This window comes from Salmo salar, unplaced genomic scaffold (assembly GCF_965601325.2).
Source record: "Salmo salar unplaced genomic scaffold, fSalSal1 ptg000578l, whole genome shotgun sequence".
Lineage (NCBI taxonomy): Eukaryota > Metazoa > Chordata > Actinopteri > Salmoniformes > Salmonidae > Salmo > Salmo salar.
The window spans coordinates 1,263,729-1,285,524 of record NW_027675424.1 but is presented as its reverse complement, the minus strand read 5'-3'; the positions used below and the strand labels follow the sequence as shown (position 1 = coordinate 1,285,524).

The window sequence follows — 21,796 nt, the reverse complement described above, 5'->3', positions numbered from 1 at the left end:
CCACCTTACTCCCATGGACAGATTCCCATGAGGAAGAGGGAGAACGAACCCCCACCTTACTCCCATGGACAGATTCCCATGATAACCGGACAAATGGAAATAAGAGGAACGGTAGAAGTAACGGAGGAAGAGGGGGCCTGCACACCTGGAGCAGAATGCGCACCCTCTCACTCAACAGGAAGAGGCCCAACAAAAACAAAGAGACACACAAGAATTGAAGAAGGTTTCAATTGCTATGGTGGATTGATGAAAGCCCTGAAAGCAATGGAAACAGAAATAGGGAAAAAGGAAACATTGAAACACAAAAGAAGGAAGAAAAGAAAAGGACCATAAGAAAGAGCAACCAAGGAAGCCCTTTTAAACACCAGAGGAATCCCAAATAGGGGACAGTCTTGGTGAAGAATCTGAAGAAGAGGAAGAAAGTGGTAGACTTGGTATAAATCAACTAGAAAGAAGAAGTAAACTATTAACACAACAGATACAAGAGGAGTATGAACGAGCACAGGAAGAATATGTACAAGAGCAAGAAAGACAAGATGAGGCGATAGCTCGCAACCTACAGGAGAGCCTGAGATATGAGCCCACAGAAACAGATCGCAGAGTACTCAGAGAAGGGGCAAAGAAGAAAGCAGGACACTAGTCTAGTTCCGAATAAACAATGTCCAATCCTGATTAAAGGAAATCAAGAACACTACATACCATGGGCTACGCAGGACCTGGAAGGGTTGGTTGCCCGGTTGCCGGACCTCCATGAGGGAGCTGGAAAGTGGATCAGGACCTTTGAATAATTTACAATGGGGAAATTGCTGGCGGTGGGCGACATAAGGGCATTGTTGGCATGGGTAACGAGCGTGCAGAGAATGGGAGAAATCATGCAGGAGGGAGGAATCAACGGCACAGAGTGGGAAGTGTCAAGGGATGGACTGATGTTTGACAGGTATAGGCCTGCCGTCTGGAGGGCCCTAAGGGCAGCATACCCAACAAAATTGGACCCCAAGGCACTAAGGGGAGAGGCCATTGGAGCTACAGAAAACCCGGCTGCATACCTGCATGGACAATTGAAAAGATGGAGAATGGAAACAGAGCAGGACCCGGAGGAAAATGAACTGATGACAACAATATTCCGGACCTCAGTGGTGGAAGCCATGCCCCAGCCAGTAAGGAACCAACTGGAGGACGTAGTGGGACTTACTTCAAAACCTTACAAAGAATTTCTGTGACTATGTAATTCACGCTGTGGAGAAGAGCAGAAACAAGCTGAACAAGGAAAGGAAATCCAGAGAAGGTTGGCCCAGTTGCAGCTGGAAGAACTGACCAAGGGAAAGAAGAAAGTCCAGGCCTCAGTAACCACCCCTGTGCCCGAGATTGGAACAATGGCTGCTGTTTCCCCAGGAGGGACGCAACCGTCAACCCCCGGGCGGGCCCAAGTGCCTGCCCCATTGCCAGTAGCAAATGTGTATGCACAGCCCCCGAATTGGAATGGTGGGAATAGACAACAGAAAAACATACAGGTGGATCAAGGGAGAGGGCCCAGGAACCCGCGGGGGTCGCCTGGTGTGTGTTGGGGTTGCTACCAACCAGGACACACCAGACGTGAATGTCCCACAAACCCGTGGCAGGATCGGACTGGGGATAACACCTACAATAGGCGTCCACCAACAAACAACAGCTCCGGTGGCTGGCGGCCACCTGCTGGTGGAAACCATAATGGCTGGGGCCCTACTGGGGGATGGCAGGGCAGCCAAAACCCACCCCCGGGCCCTGTGAACCCATGGTCAGGACCCAATCAGACGTACTAGGGGTGCCCAGAGAATCCTAAAGGGGAGGGTCAGTTCCCAATTCTAACCACAAGAGCTGACCAAGAACCTGTGTTGCAGGTTCAAATAGAGAATAAAGACATACCCATGATGATATATACTGGAGCCACTTACACATGTGTGAGTTCAAATTATGCCTCTCATCTCCCCATGTCTGGTAAATATGCCAAAACAATAGGATTCTCGGGAAATACGCAGCTAATTCCAATGACCGCTCCAGTTCATCTTACTGCCAATGGTAAATCAGCCACAATCCCAATACTGGTATCAGATCAAACACCAGTTAATCTTTTAGGAAGAGATGCCCTATGCAAAATGGGTATACAAATTAAATGTTCCCCCGACGGGGTGATAATAGAAAAAAATAGGACTACAATTACCAGTGGTAAGCACAGGAGTCATGGCCAACGTATATTGGTTAGGAGGAATTGAGACAGATGTAGACAGAACAGCGAGGAGATGGGGTAAATTTATTCAGGCCCAAATACCTAAAGCCGTTAGAGCAAAATCTGAATATCACTGCACAATGCAATTTGACCCTCATCAGGACCCATTATTAGAACAGCTCTGGGTTATGGGGGCAAATGGTAGGAAAGCACCAATTATGTCCCAATATATAATCATTGGAGAACAGGGAGCAGCCATGGATGTGATGGACGAAGATGGATCTGAATTTGTACAAAAAATGGTTCAATGTTTCTGACTCTATCCCTCACATCACATTGCTGGTGAATCAAGGTTTCACATCAAAAGATCTAGGACCCATGATGAGGAAAGCTAAAAAGACAATATGGGACAAAACAGACAATCCATTGATCTTCCATTCCGAAGATAAAGCATTTATCAAGATAGTAACCACTACAATGATGATTGGCGATTCTAGGGAGATAGAGGTCAGTGCAGGCCAACAAGTAGTGTTAGGTGAAGGGATAGGGCTACTTAGTGAGCTTAGAGAAGAAATGGAAAAAAACCATACCATCAGAAGTATGGTCACAACATGACACCGACGTGGGGCTTGTCAAATCAGCAAGTCCGATCAACATAAAAGTAAAACCAGACGCCAAACTCCCCTGGAAAGCCCAGTATCCTATGAAGCCTGAAGCTGAAGAAGGAATAAATTCAACAATTGAAGGATTGATCAAGACAGGAGTATTGATTGAGATGCCAAGTGTTTGCAATACACCTTTGCTACCTGTGCTTAAAGCCGATGGTAAAAAATGGAGATTGGTACATGACTTAAGGGCTATTAATGATATAGCACAAGATTGTCCAGCGGAAGTTCCCAATCCTCACACGCTGTTGACTAACGTTCCCCCAGATGCCAAATACTTCACCGTGATTGATCTATGTGGAGCATTTTTTAGTGTCCCCCTGGCGGAGGAATGTAGGTACTTGTTTGCATTTAGGTACAGAGGAAAAACTCTGTCTTACTCTCGTCTCCCCCAAGGATTTAAAAATAGCCCGCACTTGTTCAATCAAATATTGAGAGCAGATCTAGAAGAATTAATGCTTGACGGCACTCTGATCCAATATGTAGATGACCTGTTAATCTGTGCCTCCACAGTAGAACAGTGCCACTCAGACTCACTAAAAGTACTGCAGCGGTTAGCAGACGGAGGACACAAGGTCTCTAAAACAAAATGACAGTACTGTCAACCCCAGGTACTTAGGCAGAACAATAGCCAATGGAACCAAAGCCATAGCTCCAGGACAGCTAGAGGGAATTAGCAAAGCACCATTACCACAAACGGTAGCGCAAATGATGACCTTTTTAGGAATGACAGGACTTAACCTGACTGGACAAAGGAGTATGTAGTCAAGACAGCTCCTCTGAGAGAAATAATGAAGGAAGCAGGACAGCTTAATCTAAGAGCACCGCTGGAGTGGAACGCGGATGCTGTAGTTGCGTTTGAAACACTTAAAAAAGAGATGCAGACAACACCGGCCCTAGCGGCCCCCGACTACACTAAACCATTTTTGTTATACGTAGCAAATAGGTGTGACAACTATGCGGCTGCTATTCTCATGCAGGAAACATGTAGTGGTAGGAAGAAACAGCCTATTGCGTGCTACAGTACTAAATTAGATCCAGTAGCCCAAGGCTACCCACCCTGTTATCAGGGATTGGCAGCCTTGCATTAAAGATTTGCCTATCCACAGGGCTTAACCTGTTATGGCTAGGGGGCAGTATTTTCACGGCTGGATAAAAACCCTAGACATAAGAGGGGGTCAAGAAAGAAGTTTAAGGAACATATACTGGATCCACCTCTCATAATCAATCCTGTCCCTGGTAACCCTGGACATTATACGGACACAGGCGTTGCAAGTGGTGCTCCCAAGAGGACAATGATGGACATTACCATCATCCTGAACCCTTATTCTGTGCAATGTGTCAAAGAGAGGATTGCCCTATATGTGGAAATAAGGAATGTGCCCCTATGATGTAAATTCTGGTATGACTTTGAACAAACCTTAAGTGTATGTCGTATTTTATGTTTGTTTTATGGTTTTCATACATATATAAATGTATGCATTTTCTTATAAATTTAAGCCAGTTTTGCCTTCCTAAAATGAGGATCATTTATTACACGCTAGGTAACAGAAGGTATTCCGGTTACAAGTGTCTACGGACCATGCCCTTAATCTTCTAGCAGTAATGAGTGATGTATGCTTAATTTCTGTTAGAAAGGGGTCCGCGAGGAAGAATCGTGTCTCAATTTGGAATGTTGTCTGTAACTTTTATTTTTGCTCACTCAGGCCTTGTTCAGATTCATAGTAAGAATATTAACTTTAATTAGGTCTATTATGTTTATTATTCTTTTAAATTCTTGTTATATTCTATACTCTACATAACTGAGATAACCTCAGGCAAGGCTATGTACTACGTGCTCATGCTTCTTCATAGTATACTAATTTGTTATGTGTATCCTCATTTACTATTTTAAGCCTGACTGGATCTTTTACTCCTACCCATGTTATTGGATTGGAGATGTTTGGTCCAGTATATGATTATGTTTTATCTGTTCACATTTCGTTCAACACACTTACTATTCTATGTATCTATTATTTTGCTTCCATCCTTATTGTCTCTAGTTTAATCAGGTTTGATGTGGGACTAATTAGTCCCAGAGGAGGGATTTATGTGGGAGACTGCTGAGGGAAAGAAATATAAATACATTAGCTAGCGAAAGAGGAGACTGGCAGCTGGCCCTGAGTGGAGATAACAGGTGGCCATACATCCCCAAGTAGGAACCACGCAACGGCCAGGCAAGCTGAATGTATGGCCATGACTAAATATATGCCAAGCGTAAGCATGCAAAGCATGCCTTATTTTCATATCCATATGAGGAGAATCTAGCCACCAAAATGTTAGAGCTAAAAGCAGATGAGGGCGTTATCCAGCCACTACTATGTTAGAGCTAAAAGCAGATGAGGGCGTTATCCATTGGGTTGAAAGAAAATGGTGGCAGAACGCATGGTTTTACTTCATTTACATAAAGGGTGGACCTATGTATTGTATGTGCATAAAAGCAGAGCCGGGGCCTAAGGAAGGGAGTCGTTGTTCCGCGGACCGGCTCGGCTTTACTACTCTGTATTAAAGACTATATTAAATTTACAAGTTCTTGTAAGAAGTGTTATTCTTAAGACAATTTTCCACCACACTAGCAGGCTGGTTAAGTTAGCATTAGCCTAGCTAACATCTCCGACCATGCGTTCACTGAGCTACTCTCCTGCTAAAGAAGAGGACATCACAGTAAAACAAGAAGTAGAGGGTGAGGCCGTTACTGTGAAAGAAGAAAAAGACGCGTTCAGAGTGAAAGAGGAGGAGGATGTCACAGTAAAAGAAGAGGAGGATGCAGTTTATGGAGTGAAAGAGGAAGAGGGGGAGATGACTGTTACATCGATAGAGGAGGAAACTGGACATCTGGGCCCGGTTTCCCAAACGCAACTTAAGGCATCCAATGGTTCTAACGGTGAACTTAGCCATAAGATGGTTTTGAGAAACCGTTCCCCGATTAACACTAGTAAGTACTGTCTTAACAGAGGCACAAACTCTGCAGTTGTTGAACTGATGTTTGGTGTTAAAGGGGAAATATAAAATTTCTACATCCATATTTGGACTTTTAAATGATTTATATATAGCCATTGATTCTTGAAGAATATAACACATGCCTCATGAGCTTAGTTTACCCCATCAGATCCCCAAATAAGCTTTTTTTTACTCCAACATCTAGAAACAATGTAAATCAACACTGTACAGCCTCAACATGGTTAAAACTGTAATGTTGATATCATGGATGGTCAGTCATTGCATCCATAGGTCTGTCTATGCATTTGAAAGTAGTTACATTTCTCCAAAACCATCATCTTATTACCAAAACAGTGTTTGAACCGCAGATTGGTTGAGTGATTGCTGTGTGAGTTTTTTTAAACAGCAACAAAATGGCTGCCTAGAGACTTGGTTTGGTAAACAGCTGAGGGATGGGGGAAGGAGAAATGTAATCACTCTCAAATTGAAAGAGAAAGCTATTGTAGCAACCTTCAGGCTATCCCCTGAATTCACTACACTATGAATACAAAGACTGGCTGTTCATGATGTCATAATGATAGTTTAACCAGGTTTCTAGGCTAAATAGTATATTCTAGAATTCATCCATGATGTCATAATGATAGTTTAACCAGGTTTCTAGGCTTTATAGTATATTCTAGAATTCATCCATGATGTCATAATGATAGTTTAACCAGGTTTCTAGACTATATAGTATATTCTAGAATTACCAGTGTAGATTTCCTGTGGGGGTCAAATTATTACAGCTGTTGATAAGTCATTGTATAATATTCAGACAATTTTTTCATGCCATTACATAAAAGGCGAAACATTCCTAGATTCAATAACATTCATGAATTGGTTTGAAACCTTTGTTTTAAACCCTTCTCAAAGTTGGTGCCTTGACGGATTTGTGAAAGACGGTTTGTCAAAAAACACTTATTTAAATGTTACCTTTATTTAACCTGTCTGGGCAACGTGGGACATTTGCGTCCCACCCTAGTCAACAGCCAGTGGAATCATGTCGCGCAAAATACAAATACCTCATAAATGCTATCACTTCAATTTCTCAAATATATGACTATTTTACACCATTTTATAGATACACCTCTCCTGAATCGAACCACGTTGTCCAATTTCAAAAAGGCTTTACAGCAAAAGCAAAACAGATTATGTTAGGAGAGTACCCTGCCAAAAATAATCACACTGCCATTTTCAAAGCAACTAGCATGCATCACAAATACCCCAAAACACAGCTAAATGCAGCGCTAACCTTTGACAATCTTCATCAGATGACACTCCTAGGACATCATGTTACACAATATATGCATTTTTTGTTCGATAAAGTTCATATTTATATATAAAAACAGCATTTTACATCGGCGCGTGACGTTCAGAAAATATTTTCCCTCAAATGCTTCCGGTGAATCAAATATAATATTGTCATTCAAAGAATTATAGATTAACATCTCGTGAATGCAACCGCATTGCCAGATTTAAAAGTAACTTTACTGGGAAATCACACTTTGCAATAAACGAGGTGCTATGCTCAGAAAAATAGGCTAGGCGATACAGGTTAGCGCCATCTTGGAACCATCTAAAATCAAATATACTATTGTAAATATTCACTTACCTTTGATTATCTTCATCAGAAGGCACTTCCAGGAATCCCAGGTCCACAACAAATGTAGTTTTGTTAGAAAAAGTTGTTAATTTATGTCCCAATAGCTCCTTCTTGTTAGCGCGTTCCGAAGGCTACTCATAATTTACGAAGCGCGCGCGGACTTGTCCTCACGAATGTGCAAAAAAAAATGTATTTACGTTCGTTCAAACATGTCAAACGTTGTATAACATAAATCTTTAGGGCCTTTTTCAATCAGAACTTCAAAAATATTCAAGGCGGACGATTGCATTGTCTTACTAAACGTTTCAGAGCGAGAGAGTACCCACGGGCACGCGCATCATAGTAGTAATGGCCCTCCCTCTATGACAAACTTTCCAGGCCTCTCGTTCGGTCAGTTTTTACCGGAGAAGACTCAAACCACTTTGTAAAGACTGTTGACATCTAGTGGAAGCCTTAGGAAGTGCTAAATGAATCCTAACTCACGGTGTGTTTCATAGGCAAAGGGTTGAAAGTGATTCCACAAATCAGATTTCCACTTCCTGTTAGGGTTTGTCTCAGGGTTTTGACTGCCATATGAGTTCTGTTATACTCACAGACACCATTCAAACAGTTTTAGAAACTTCAGTGTTTTCTATCCAAATCTACTAATTATCTGCATATTCTTGTTTGTGGGTAAGAGTAGTAACCAGTTTAAATCGGGTACGTTTTTTATCCGGCCGTGAAAATACTGCCCCCTATCCCCAACAAGTTAACTGGGCAAGTCAGTTAAGAACAAATTCTTATTTCCAATGATGGCCTACCCCGGACAACGCTGGGCCAATTGTGCACCACCCTATGGGACTCCCAATCACGGCCGGTTGTGATACAGCCTGTAGTGACACCTCAAGCACTGAGATGCAGTGTCTTAGACCGCTGTGCCACTCGGGAGCCCCAAAATCATGTTCTAGTGCTGTCCCCAACTAAAATACATCTTGGTCAACCAAGAGTCATCTGTTCTTTCTACAAATCGCCCCATGTGTTTTTATAAAATCAACTATATGTACGTAACTTGTCTGATGCTGTAAGCATGCTGTTTGATTAAATAATTACAGATACACAAGTTACTCGAGGGAGCCAGTCACCAATTTAACCAAGAAAAACTCTTCCCTCCTCCTCCCCCCGCTGCTGCTGGACTTCGTAAATTCTGCCGTTTTGCTCCTGAAGTTTTTTTCAGTAATTGACTACACCAGAGGTCGTAAAACTTTTCCATTTAGAGTGACAATGTATCTTACCATTTCTACCGATTTGCGTGCCAGTTAGGATTTTCATATGCATATTTTACTGGAACAGTTTAATTTAATTCATAATAGTATCTCAAAATCATTGTCTGTGATTAATCTACATTCTATCTAAATCTAAATGAAAATTATACAAATCTAAAAGTAACTTTTATTGCCATTGCCAACTATGTAAAAATAAACTTGAAACATTGTATCAACTATCAATTGGGTCCTCCGAAACTTGTGATAGCAAGCTTGCAACATTGTATAAAATATTCTCGGCCCTCAGTTTCCCGGCGCCAGTGAGTTCAGGACAGACACAGCTGTCGGCTATTTGTGCAAAGGAAAAGAAGTAATCAGGTATTTTATGACATTTCCACTGGATCAGAGCATAACATTTTTCCCTTTCATGCCGAGTGGAAATATTTTACGAAAATACTTAGAGGAACTATTGTCGTACGCAATTGATTTTGATTAGACTTTGTTTACTTGCTGTTTGAGGTGAAGGAAAAATTACTTTGAGAAGCTCCACAACTCATTAGTGGTGGTGCATTAAGACAATCAGAAATACTATCAGACATCCCCAAATGGGCACATTTATAGGCCTACATTTGCACACAGGCCAGGTAGACTAGTCCTACTTCTATATGCGTAATTAGGTGTGCGTCCTTACTCAACATTGACAGGAGTGTTTCAAGCAAAGACAATTAATAAATTGCGAGGTCGGATCTGGGTGGTCTGCCAGGGGCCGTTTCATTTAGTGTCCGTTTGGGTCGGCATGGGAATTGATTGTCTATAGTATGTTGTACCGAAGTTGACCGAATGAAAGGGAACAGTAGTTATAGTCATAACGTTACGCTTGTCATATGATGAACTTCAACTTAAATACTGGATCTTGCTGTCGGACAGTTTTTTTTAAATTCTGAAATGCACTCGAATTACGTATCATTTAGTGGCTCCTTATGTTATGCTGGGAAAACAGTTTTCGTGGGCACAGAAATACTGAATAATTTCAGAGTTTGCTAAATCCAATGGTTTTTAACTGAGATTCATCTTGTAATCCAATGGCGTGTTGTAAATGTTATGTTTTTTTCGTCTTTTTTAAAATATATTGCAATATATTTCAATCTTTTTTTTCCATTTTTAAATTAAATACACCTTCCGGCAACCCGCCTCACCCATTATAATACGGATCTGCTATTTTTTAGGCCTTATAGCTAGAACCTCCATCAGCAGCTAACCAGCTAATTAGCTGGCAGCTATTTAGTCATTGTTAACCACTGCTAGATGTCTTTACCTTTTTAGCTCAGATACCAGCCGCTTTTAGCCTGGATAATACCTGCCAGTCTGCACAGCGCGATATCAACCCTGAGCATATCGAACTGTTTTTCTCCACTACATCACCGTATTCCTGCCGTAAGCTCTGGACCATTACACCGGATAATCGCAGCTAGCTAGCTGCTACCGAGTGACCTAGCCTCAAGCTAGCCTTGAGCCAGGCCCATCTCCCGGCCTGCTCAGTGGACCCTAGGATCACTCAGCTACACAGCTGACGCCTCCCGGACTCTTCACTAAGACGACTAGAAGCCACTACATCACCGGATTCCTGCTGTAAGCTCTGGACCTTTGCACCAGAGTGGCTATAGTGGCTAACGCCCTTGTCCCGAAGCTAGCACCAGTTAGCCTCGAGCCGGGTGTATCTCCCGGCTAGCAAACAAAATTACTCCAGCTACAATACCTCTTTTGCCAATTGGCCTGGACCCTTTGTCGACACAGAGCCCCGCCGATCCATCACGACTGGTCTGTCGACGCAATTCCGTCTGATGTGCCTTCAACTGGCCTTTGCCAGATGTCGGTGATGCCCTTGTCCCGAAGCTAGCACCAGTTAGCCTCGAGCCAGGCGCATCTCCCGGCTAGCGTAGTAATGACTACCTAACGGCTTCCCTGGTTCATATATTCCTGTTCACTGGACCCTATGATCACTTGGCTACATAGCTGATGCCTGCTGGACTGTTCATTAATCACGGTACTCTGTTTTGTTTATCTGTTGGCCCCAGCCTCGAACTCAGGCCCTGTGTGTAGTTAACTGACCCTCTGCCCATTCATCACCACTTTACCTGTTGTTGTTGTCTTACCCGTTGTTGTCTTAGCTAGCTCTCCCAATCAACACCTGTGATTGCTTTTTGCCTCGCTTTATGTCTCTCTAATGTCAATATGCCTTGTATACTGTTGTTTAGGGTAGTTATCATTGTTTTATTTTACTGCGGAGCCCCTAGTCCCACTGAACATGCCTCAGAAAACTCTTTTGTCCCACCTCCCACACATGCGGTGACCTCACCTAGCATAACTGGTGCCTCCAGAGATGCAACCTCTCTTATCGTCACTCAACGCCTAGGTTTACCTCCACTGTACCCGCACCCTACCATACCCCTGTCTGTACATTAGGCCTTGAATCTATACTACCCAGCATTCTGCTCCTTTTATTTTCTGTTCACAACGCACTAGATGAGCAGTTCTGATAGCCTTTAGCCGTACCCTCATCCTACTCCTCTGTTCCTCGGGTGATGTAGAGGTTAACCCAGGCCCTGTGTGTCCCCAGGCGCTCTCATTTGTTGACTTCTGTAACCGTAAAAGCCTTGGTTTCATGCATGTTAACATCAGAAGCCTTGTTTGTTTGACTCACTGCTTTAGCACACTCCGCCAACCTTGATGTCCTTGCCGTGTCTGAATCCTGCCTTTGGAAGGCCACCAAAATTCTGAAATTTCCATCCCCAACTACAACATTTTCCGTCAAGATAGAACTGCCAAAGGGGGAGGAGTTGCAATCTACTGCAGAGATGGCTTGCAAAGTTCTGTCATACTTTCCAGGTCTATGCCCAAACAGTTCGAGCTTCTAATTTTAAAAATGAATCTCTCCAGAAACAAGTCTCTCACTGTTGCCAGCTGTTATAGACCCACCTCAGCTCCCAGCTGTGCCCTGGACACCATATGTGAATCGATTGCCCCCCATCTATCTTCAGAGTTTGTTCTGTTAGGTGACCTAAACTGGGATATGCTTAACACCCCGGCCGTCCTACAATCCAAGCTAGATGGGCACCCTCATAGATATTATCCTGACCAACTTGCCCTCCAAATACACCTCTGCTGTTTTCAATCAGGATCTCAGCGATCACTGCCTCATTGCCTGCATCTGTTATGTGTTCGTGGTCAAACGACCACCCCTCATCACTGTTAAACACTCCTGCGAGCAGGCCTTTCTAATCGACCTTGCCCGGGTATCCTGGAAGGACATTGACCTCATCCCATCAGTATAGGATGCCTGGTTGTTCTTTAAAAGAAATTTCCTAAATAAGGATTTTCTTAAATTAGCATGCCCCTTTAAAAAATGTATAACTAAGAACAGATATAGCCCTTGGTTCACTCCAGACCTGACTGCCCTCGACCATTACAAAAACATCCTCTGGCGTACTGCACTAGCATCGAATAGTCTCCGCGATATGCAACTTTTCAGAGAAGTCCGGAACCAATACACACAGTCAGTTAGGAAAGCAAAGGCTTTTTCAAATAGAAATGTGCATCCCGTAGCTCTAACTCCAAAAAATGTTGGGACACTGTAAAGTCCATGGAGACTAAGAGCACCTCCTCCCAGCTGCCAATCTGCAGTGAGGCTAGGAAACACTGTCACCACCGATAAATCCACAATAATGGAGAATTTCAATAAGCTTTTCTCTACGGCTGGAGATGCTTTCCTCCTGGCTACCCCAACCCCGGTCAACAGCTCCGCACCCCCCGAAGCTACTTGCCCAAGCCTCCCCAGCTTCTCCTTCATCAAAATCCAGATAGGTGATGTTCTGAAAGAGCTGTAAAACCTGGACCCGTACAAATCAGCTGGGCTAGACAAGCTGGACCCTCTTTCTAAAATTATCTGCCGCCATTGTTGCAACCCCTATTACTAGACTGTTCAACCTTTCTTTCGTATAGTTCGAGATTCCTAAAAATCAGAAAGCTTCCGTGGTCAACCCCCTCTTCAAAGGGGGTGACACTCTAGACCCAAACTGTTACAGACCTATATCCATCCTGTCCTGCCTTTCTAAAGTCTTCGAAAGCCAAGTTAATAAACAGATCACTGATTATTTCGAATCCCACCGTACCTTCTCCGCTGTGCAATCCGGTTTCCGAACTGATCATTGTTGCACCTCATCCACGCTCAAGGTACTAAACGATATCATAACCGCGATCGTTAAAGGACAGTACTGTGCAGCCGTCTTCATTGACCTGGCCTGTTGTCCGAACCTCTGGCAGTCTCTATGGGGGTACCACAGGATTCAAATCTCGGGCCGACTCTTTTCTCTGCATATATCAGCGATGTCGCTCTTGCTGCGGGTGATTCCTTGATTCACCTCTCCGCAGACGACACCATTCTGTATACATCTGGCCCTTCTTTGGAGACTGTGTTAACCTCTTGCTTCGAGATAGGATCCCGTTAACGGGATTGTTTGACAAAATAGCATGGCATGAAATTTTAAAACAACAAAATTCTAATAATTTCAATTTTTTAAAACATACAACTATTTTACACCATTTTAAAGATACACTTCTCGTTAATGCAACCACATTGTTCGATTTCAAAAAGGCTTTACAGCGAAAGCAATACATTACATTATGATAGGACACCACCAAAACAAGAAAAGCCACACAGCCATTTTCCTAGCAAGGAGATGCGTCACAAAAACCCGAAATACAGCTAAAATTAAGCACTAACCTTTGACGATCTTCATCAGATGACACTCATAGGACATCATGTTACAAAATACATGTATGTTTTGTTCGATCAAGTTCAGATTTATATCCAAAAACAGCATTTTACATTGGCCCGTGATGTTCAGAAAATGTTCACACACAATGTGCACACATATTACAGAAATACTCGTCATAAACGTTGACAAATTACATAACAATTATTTAAAGAATTATAGATATACTACTTTTAATGCAACCGCTGTGTCAGATTTCAAAACAACTTTACGGGGAAAGCACATTGTTCAATATTCTGAGTACAGAGCTCAGCCATCAAAGCAAGCTATACAGTTACCCGCCAAGTCATGGCATCTGCAAAACTCCAAAATAGTGTTATAAATCTTTCCTTAGAAAATAAAGGAAAGCCGCACACTCTAAGAGCTCAGATGCAAAAATGTAATAACCAACGTTTCGACAGCGAAGCTGTCTTCATCAGGGTATCATCAAACACTGCGAGATGAGTCATTTATATAGTGTCAAGAGACACACAGGTGTTTGTAATCATGGCCAAGTATGGCCTAATATCATTGGTTAACTCAAATATTTAAAAAATGGCATACAAAGAACATACAAAAAGACAAACAAATGGATAGCATACGATCATAGCATTTGTAGTCTAAAATGTATCTAACAAACAATTACAATGGCAAAATCACAATTATCACAAAAATTGCTTCAGATCAAAGTCTATGTTGAGACCGAAGGGAGCAAGGGTCTTTAAATTAAATCTTTCCTTACCTTTGCTGATCTTTGGCAGAATGCACTCGAAGGATTCCCACTTCCACAAGAAATGTTCATTTGTTCGATAAAGTCCATAATTTATGTCCAAATACCTCCGTTTTGTTGGCGCGTCCAGAACACTATTCCAAAGGCACGAGACGGGGGCGCACATAAATAGACGAAAAGCTCAAAAGTTCCATTACAGTTTGTAGAAACATGTCAAACGATGTTTACAATCAATCTTTGGGGTATTTTTAATGTAAAAATGCGATAATTTTCCAACCGGACAATAGCGTATTCATTCCAGAAGGAAAAGAAGGAAAGGCGCGCCTCACCAAGTCCCATGTCCTCAGACAGGCCACTCATTGACTGAGCTCCTGTTTTCTGTCTAGTAACAGGAGAAGGATGAAACCCCCCTGCAGGCCCCCCTGTGGCTCAGTTGGTAGAGCATGGTGTTTGCAATGCCAGCATGGTGTGTGCAACGCCAGGGTTGTGGGTTCGATTCCCACGGGGGGCCAGTACAAAACAAATGTATGTATTCACTACTGTAAGTCGCTCTGGATAAGAGCGTCTGCTAAATGACTAAAATGTAAATGTAAATTTAAACCAGTTTCTAAAGACTGTTGACAGCCAATGGAAGCCTTAGGAAGTGCAACATGACCCCTTAGACACTGTAGTTTTGATAGGAATTCAAAAGAAAAACTACAATTCTCAGATTTCCCACCTCCTGTTTGAATTTTTCTCAGGATTTAGTAGATACAGTATGTAGATACAGTACGAGTTCTGTTATACTCACAGACATCATTCAAACAGTTTTAGAAACTTCAGAGTGTTTTCTATCCAAATCTACTAATAGTATGCATATCCTACCTTCTGAGTCTGAGTAGGAGGCAGTTTAATTTGGGTACGTTTTTCATCCGAACGTGAAAATACTGCCCCCTATCCCTAAGAGGTTTTAACAAACCTCCAAACGAGCTTCAATGCAATACAGCACTCTTTTGGTGGCCTCCAACTGCTATTAAATGCTAGTAAAACAAAATGCATGCTCTTCAACCGATCACTGCCCGTACCAACCCGCCCGACTAGCATCACTACTCTGGACGGTTCTGACCTAGAATATGTGGACAACTACAAATACCTAGGTGTCTGGTTAGACTGTAAACTCTCCTTCCAGACTCATATTAAGCATCTCCAATCCAAAATTAAATCTAGAATCGGCTTCCTATTTCACAACAAACCCTCCTTCACTCACACTGCCAAACATACCCTCGTAAAACTGACTATACTACCCATCCTTGACTTCGGTGATGTCAGTTTCAAAATAGCCTCCAACACTCCAATCAGCAAACTGGATGCAGTCTATCACAGTGCCAACCGTTTTGTCACCAAAGCCCCATATAGCACCCACCACTGCGACCTGTATGCTCTCGTCGGCTGGCCCTCGCTACATATTCGTCGCCAAACCCACTGGCTCCAGGTCATCTACAAGTCTTTGCTAAGGTCGCCTTAACTCAGCTCACTGGTCACCATAGCAACACCCATCCATAGCACGCACTCCAGGAGGTATATCTCACTGGTCATCCCCAAAGCCAACACCTATTTTGGCTGACTTTCCTTCCAGTTCTCTGCTGCCAATCACTGGAACGAATTGCAAAAATTGCTGACTTTGGAGACTTATATCTCCCTCACTAACTTTAAGCATCAGCTATCTGAGCAGCTTACCGATCGCTGCAGCTGTACACAGCCCATCTGTAAATAGCCCATCCAACTGCCTACCTCATCCCCATGTTTTTATATACTTCTTTTGCTCTTTTCCACCCCAGTATCTCTACTTGCACATCATCATCTGCACATCCATCACTCCAGTGTTAATTTGCTACATTGTAATTACTCTGCTACTATGGCCTATTTATTGCCTTACCTCCTTACTCCATTTGCACACACTGTATATAGATTTTTCTGTTGTGTTATTGACTGTACATTTGTTTATCCCACGTGTAACTCTGTGTTTGTGTCGAACTGCTTTGCTTTATCTTGGCCAGGTCACAGTTGTAAATGAGAACTTGTTCTCAACTGGCCTACCTGGTTAAGTAAATAACTAAAATCTTAACTTTATTGACAACACCCAAATGGATACTGTCATTAACGCGGTTCTTCAATAATTACACATAATTCTTAATGCTTTAGCAAACATATTAAACAGGACATTCAAATATCCTTACAATTATAATCCAAGGTAGTGTGAAATGTACTCATAAGCAACCTGGAAATGGAGGTTACTCCCCTGAGTTTTCCCCCATTCACATTCAGAATACATTGTGAAAAACTAAAATCTTTGCTCACCATTTTTGCTCCAGGCAGATATAGTACATCCATAACTATCGCTTTCCTCATTAGCAGGGAGGAGTTTCTGCAATCAAATTGCCCTCGTGCTGCAATTTTAGCAAATACAGAAAGGGGCCTATATTGGAGACCAAAAGTTGTCTGGCACACTGCTTAGAGTTTCAACAACATTAATATCTTATTTCTAGCCTACAATCATCGATGTTACTACTAATGTGAAAACAAGACAAAATATGACTATTCTTGCTCATTTTAAGGCAAATGTCAAATTTTTACATTCATTACAGACGTCAATTGTTGTATAACATCATGGCTACGCTGTTGGCATCACCTTTTACAGTGGATTACCGCTGTTGTGGGCCTTTAAATCATCTGTATGACTTTGTTGTTCACACAGGAGAGATACTTCACTACCGTGGATCCTCTGGGGAGCCTCAACAACCTCATGATGCTGACAAGGCAGAGAAGAGTCTCTCCACATTAGAACACCTCAAGAAACACCCACAGAGATCCACAGGGAAGAGAACTCACTGCTGCTCTGACTGTGGGAAGAGGTTTGTTTCTCCAGGACATTTAAAATCACACGAGAGAATACACACGGGGGAGAAACCTTATAGCTGTGCTCAATGTGGGAAGAGATGCACCCAGTCAACAGACCTTAAAAAACATGAGAGAATACATACAGGAGAGAAACCTTATAGGTGTGATCATTGTGGGAAGAGTTTTGTTCATTCTGGGAAGCTGACTGTACACAGGAGAATACACACAGAGAAGCCTTATACCTGTGATCAGTGTGGGAAGACATTTGTTCAATCTCACCAGCTGACATTACACCAGAGAATACACACAGGAGAGAATCCCTATTGCTGTGATCAATGTGGGAAGAGTTTTACAAGATCTTGCGAACTGACATTACACCAGAGAATACACACAGGAGAGAAATCGTATAGCTGTGATCAATGTGGGAAGAGTTTTGCTGCATCTAGCAATCTGACTGTACACCAGAGAACACACACAGGAGAGAAACCTTATAGCTGTGGTCAATGTGGGAAGACATTTGTTCAATCTCACCAGCTGACATTACACCAGAGAACACACACAGGAGAGAAACCTTTTAGCTGTGATCAATGTGGGAAACGTTTTGCTTCATCTAGCAATCTGACTCTACACCAGAGAATACACACAGGAGAGAAACCCTTTAGCTGTGATCAATGTGGAAAGCGTTTTGCTGCATCTAGCAATCTGACTCTACACCAGAGAATACACACAGGAGAGAACCCCTATTGCTGTGATCAATGTGGGAAGAGTTTTACAAGATCTAGCAAACTGACATTACACCAGAGAATACACACAGGAGAGAAACCTTTTAGCTGTGATCAATGTGGGAAGAGTTTTGGTCGATTTGGGCAGCTGACTGTACACCAGCGAACACACACAGGAGAGAAATCTTATAGCTGTGATCAATGTGGGAAGACATTTGTTCAATCTCGCCAGCTGACATTACACCAGAGAACACACACAGGAGAGAAACCTTTTATCTGTGATCAATGTGGGAAGAGTTTTGCTGCATCTAGCAATCTGACTCTACACCAGAGAATACACACAGGAGAGAAACCCTATAGCTGTGATCAATGTGGGAAGAGTTTTGGTCAATTTGGGCAGCTGACTGTACACCAGAGAATACACACAGGAGAGAAGCCTTATAGCTGTGATCAATGTGGGAAGAGTTTTGCTGCATCTAGCAATCTGACTCTACACCAGAGAATACACACAGGAGAGAAACCTTATAGCTGTGATCAATGTGGGAAGAGTTTTACAGAATCTGGCAGTCTGACAAGACACCAGAGAATACACACAGGAGAGAAGCCTTATAGCTGTGATCAATGTGGGAAGAGTTTTTCTGCATCTAGCAATCTGACTCAACACCAGAGAATACACACAGGAGAGAAACCCTATAGCTGTGATCAATGTGGGAAGAGTTTTGGTCAATTTGGGCAGCTGACTGTACACCAGAGAATACACACAGGAGAGAAGCCTTATAGCTGTGATCAATGTGGGAAGAGTTTTGCTGTATCTAGCAATCTGACTCTACACCAGAGAATACACACAGGAGAGAAACCTTATAGCTGTGATCAATGTGGGAAGAGTTTTACAGAATCTGGCAATCTGACAAGACACCAGAGAATACACACAGGAGAGAAGCCTTATAGCTGTGATCAATGTGGGAAGAGTTTTTCTGCATCTAGCAATCTGACTCAACACCAGAGAATACACACAGGAGAGAAACCCTATTGCTGTGATCAATGTGGGAAGAGTTTTATAAGATCTAGCAAACTGACATTACACCAGAGACTACACACAGGAGAGAAACCTTTTAGCTGTGATCAATGTGGGAAGAGTTTTGTTCATTCTGGGAGTCTGACTGTACACAGGAGAGAAACCCTATTGCTGTGATCAATGTGGGAAGAGTTTTATAAGATCTAGCAAACTGACATTACACCAGAGAATACACACAGGGGAGAAGCCTTATACATGTGATCAGTGTGGGAAGAGTTTTGCTGCATCTAGCAATCTGACTCTACACCAGAGAATACACACAGGAGAGAAACCTTATAGCTGTGATCAATGTGGGAAGAGTTTTGTTCATTCTGGGAATCTGACTGTACACAAGAGAACACATAGAGGAGAGAAACCTGCCCAGAGATAATCTGATAAAAGATCTCTGATCAAATATCAGAAAATACATGGAGTTGTTTCATGATATCAATAAATAAACTTCACAATGTAGAATGTTAACACATTGTAGTAGGACAATGTAGACACCTAAACGTTTGCCCCTTCATCAATTGATTTCAACATGATATGGATATTAGCCTTGGGGAAAATCCAGGCTCTGAAAGGGTTGTTACACTTACCACGTTGGTGACCCACTTGAATCAAAATGCAACACTTCAAAATGTATCTGGCTGTTTTCTACCAGTTGTCCTCTAACCAGGGATGTACACATTATTCCCAGATTCCGTGTGGTTTTTGAGCTGTTAGTTTTAACAGGACGTGCAACTTCATCTCCCTCCTGTCACACAAATGATTTTAGCATGATATCGATGAATAAGTGTTGTGTTCCTTTGTTTAGCGACCCCTAAATTTAAATGCGTCACTCCAAAATGTAGCTGACTGTCTTCTGCAGGTTGTCCTCTAATCAGTGAGGTAAAATATATCTCCCATTTCCATGTGTTTTTTAGTTGTGTTAGTTTCAACAGCACCTACAACCTGATTTCCCCCCTGACTATATCAGTGATTTATTGCTACTTGTCAAAACAAGTGTTTTTGGTGCTTGTGCAGTTTATAAGAAGCTTGTTTAATAAAAATACAAGTAATATGATTATTGTGGCAGATGTTTGTGTATATAGCACATGTTATGTTTAGGTTTTCAATACATCACAAACTGTTTCTGCATTTTGGTTTTTGATTTGGACAGCCCACCAGACATTATTTCCTAAAGGACTTAATGATGAAATGCCTATGTATTTTATGTTGTGATTCTAAACTTGAATTGTTTTCCTATTTAAGATAATTCTGATGCTTTTCGTACGATATACCCAATGAAAACTTGTCCTCATTGTGGTTTTATTTAATGCGTCTTATTTATACACTGTAGTGTTTGTGAAATGCTTGTTATGTTTGGTAGCACTTATTTATTTGTCCTTTGCCTCCAACCCCTTTCCATGCATGGAAAATATCCCACCTAGCAAAATGTAATTGAAAAGATATTGAAAATAAGACTATGCCCAACATCCAATACACATTCAGTTTTAGTTGAAAGTGAAAGTTGAGAAGATGTCGTTTTTTCATTGACTTGAAAACAACTTAAATTCAACTTACTTGCAGCCTATACACATGGACGCAGTATAATAAATTGGTCTATAATCAATTGTATTAACAATCCTACATCACTCCAGCATTTATTGACAACATCCAAGTGCTAATTGTCTTTATTCCACTACTGAAGAAGCAGGACTCAAATCACCTCATATTTCAAACATTCAGCCTGACAAAAGATACATGTTTTATTATTTTATGCCTCACCATTAAGTTAATTATTGCCAATACATATTAACAAAGGGGTGTACATTTGGTTTGATATTTCATATTTACAATTAATGTAGCATTTAGTAATCAATGATTTATGCAACCAACTGACAATTTTTGGGTACAATTATATTGACGTAATATCAGGGATCATTTTATAATGTCATTTTAGAATATCTGTGTTCATTCTCAGATGTGCCAACCCAAATGTACTAGAGCATGACATTGGGGACTGGGCCCCGATCCAACAACATGCCTATCTAGTGAACCCTGAAAAGAGAGAGAAGCTCCGCAGTGAGGTGGAAAGTTACTATGGATATTGCAGGAGTTTCCTCTTGAAATCAGACATGTCCGTTTTAAGGGCAACTTGGTAGCTGATTGTCTCAAGGCTGGGCAGTCAAAAATGTTTTGTGTTTAGCCATTGCGTTGCCATGGATCCCAATTTATTTTGACTGCACGTTTTTCCGTATTGGAGATGAGTATTGTTTGGGCTCGTTCCAAGGGGACGAGAGTTCTAGAAGCTAGTGAGTTTTAGGAAGACGAGAGTTCTAGAAGCTAGTGAGTTTTAGGAAGACGAGTGTTCTAGAAGCTAGTGGGTTTTAGGAAGACGAGAGTTCTAGAAGCTAGTGAGTTTTAGGAAGACAAGAGTTCTAGAAGCTAGTGGGTTTTAGGAAGACGAGAGTTCTAGAAGCTAGTGAGTTTTAGGAAGACGAGAGTTCTAGAAGCTAGTGAGTTTTAGGAAGACGAGAGTTCTAGAAGCTAGTGGGTTTTAGGAAGACGAGAGTTCTAGAAGCTAGTGAGTTTTAGAAAGACGAGAGTTCTAGAAGCTAGTGAGTTTTAGGAAGACGAGAGTTCTAGAAGCTAGTGAGTTTTAGGAAGACGAGTGTTCTAGAAGCTAGAATTGTAGGATTCTATAGAAAGAAAAAGGATTAAAAAAATTATACGTGTAATAAATAATAAATATTTTGTTTTCTTGTTTTTATTTGTTGATTGTATATTATTATTTAGAAATACGTGTTTTTTCTTGTTTTTAATTGTTGACAGCCAGTAGACACCATGTTTATATTGGTGAAGGTGAAGCATTGTAGATGATTAAGTG

General features: G+C 41.9%; 1 protein-coding gene across 1 annotated transcript; it reads left to right on the top strand.

The window, feature by feature from the left end:
• The first annotated feature begins 794 nt into the window (after positions 1-794).
• On the top strand, positions 795-21,311 carry LOC145876324 (uncharacterized). Its single transcript, XM_082972116.1, has 5 exons — positions 795-1,157; positions 1,251-1,427; positions 17,866-18,101; positions 18,168-19,011; positions 19,076-21,311. The coding sequence occupies exons 1-5, from the start codon at positions 795-797 to the stop codon at positions 19,313-19,315; spliced, it is 1,860 nt and encodes a 619-aa protein (XP_082828242.1). The 3' UTR covers positions 19,316-21,311.
• Positions 21,312-21,796: the final 485 nt, after the last annotated feature.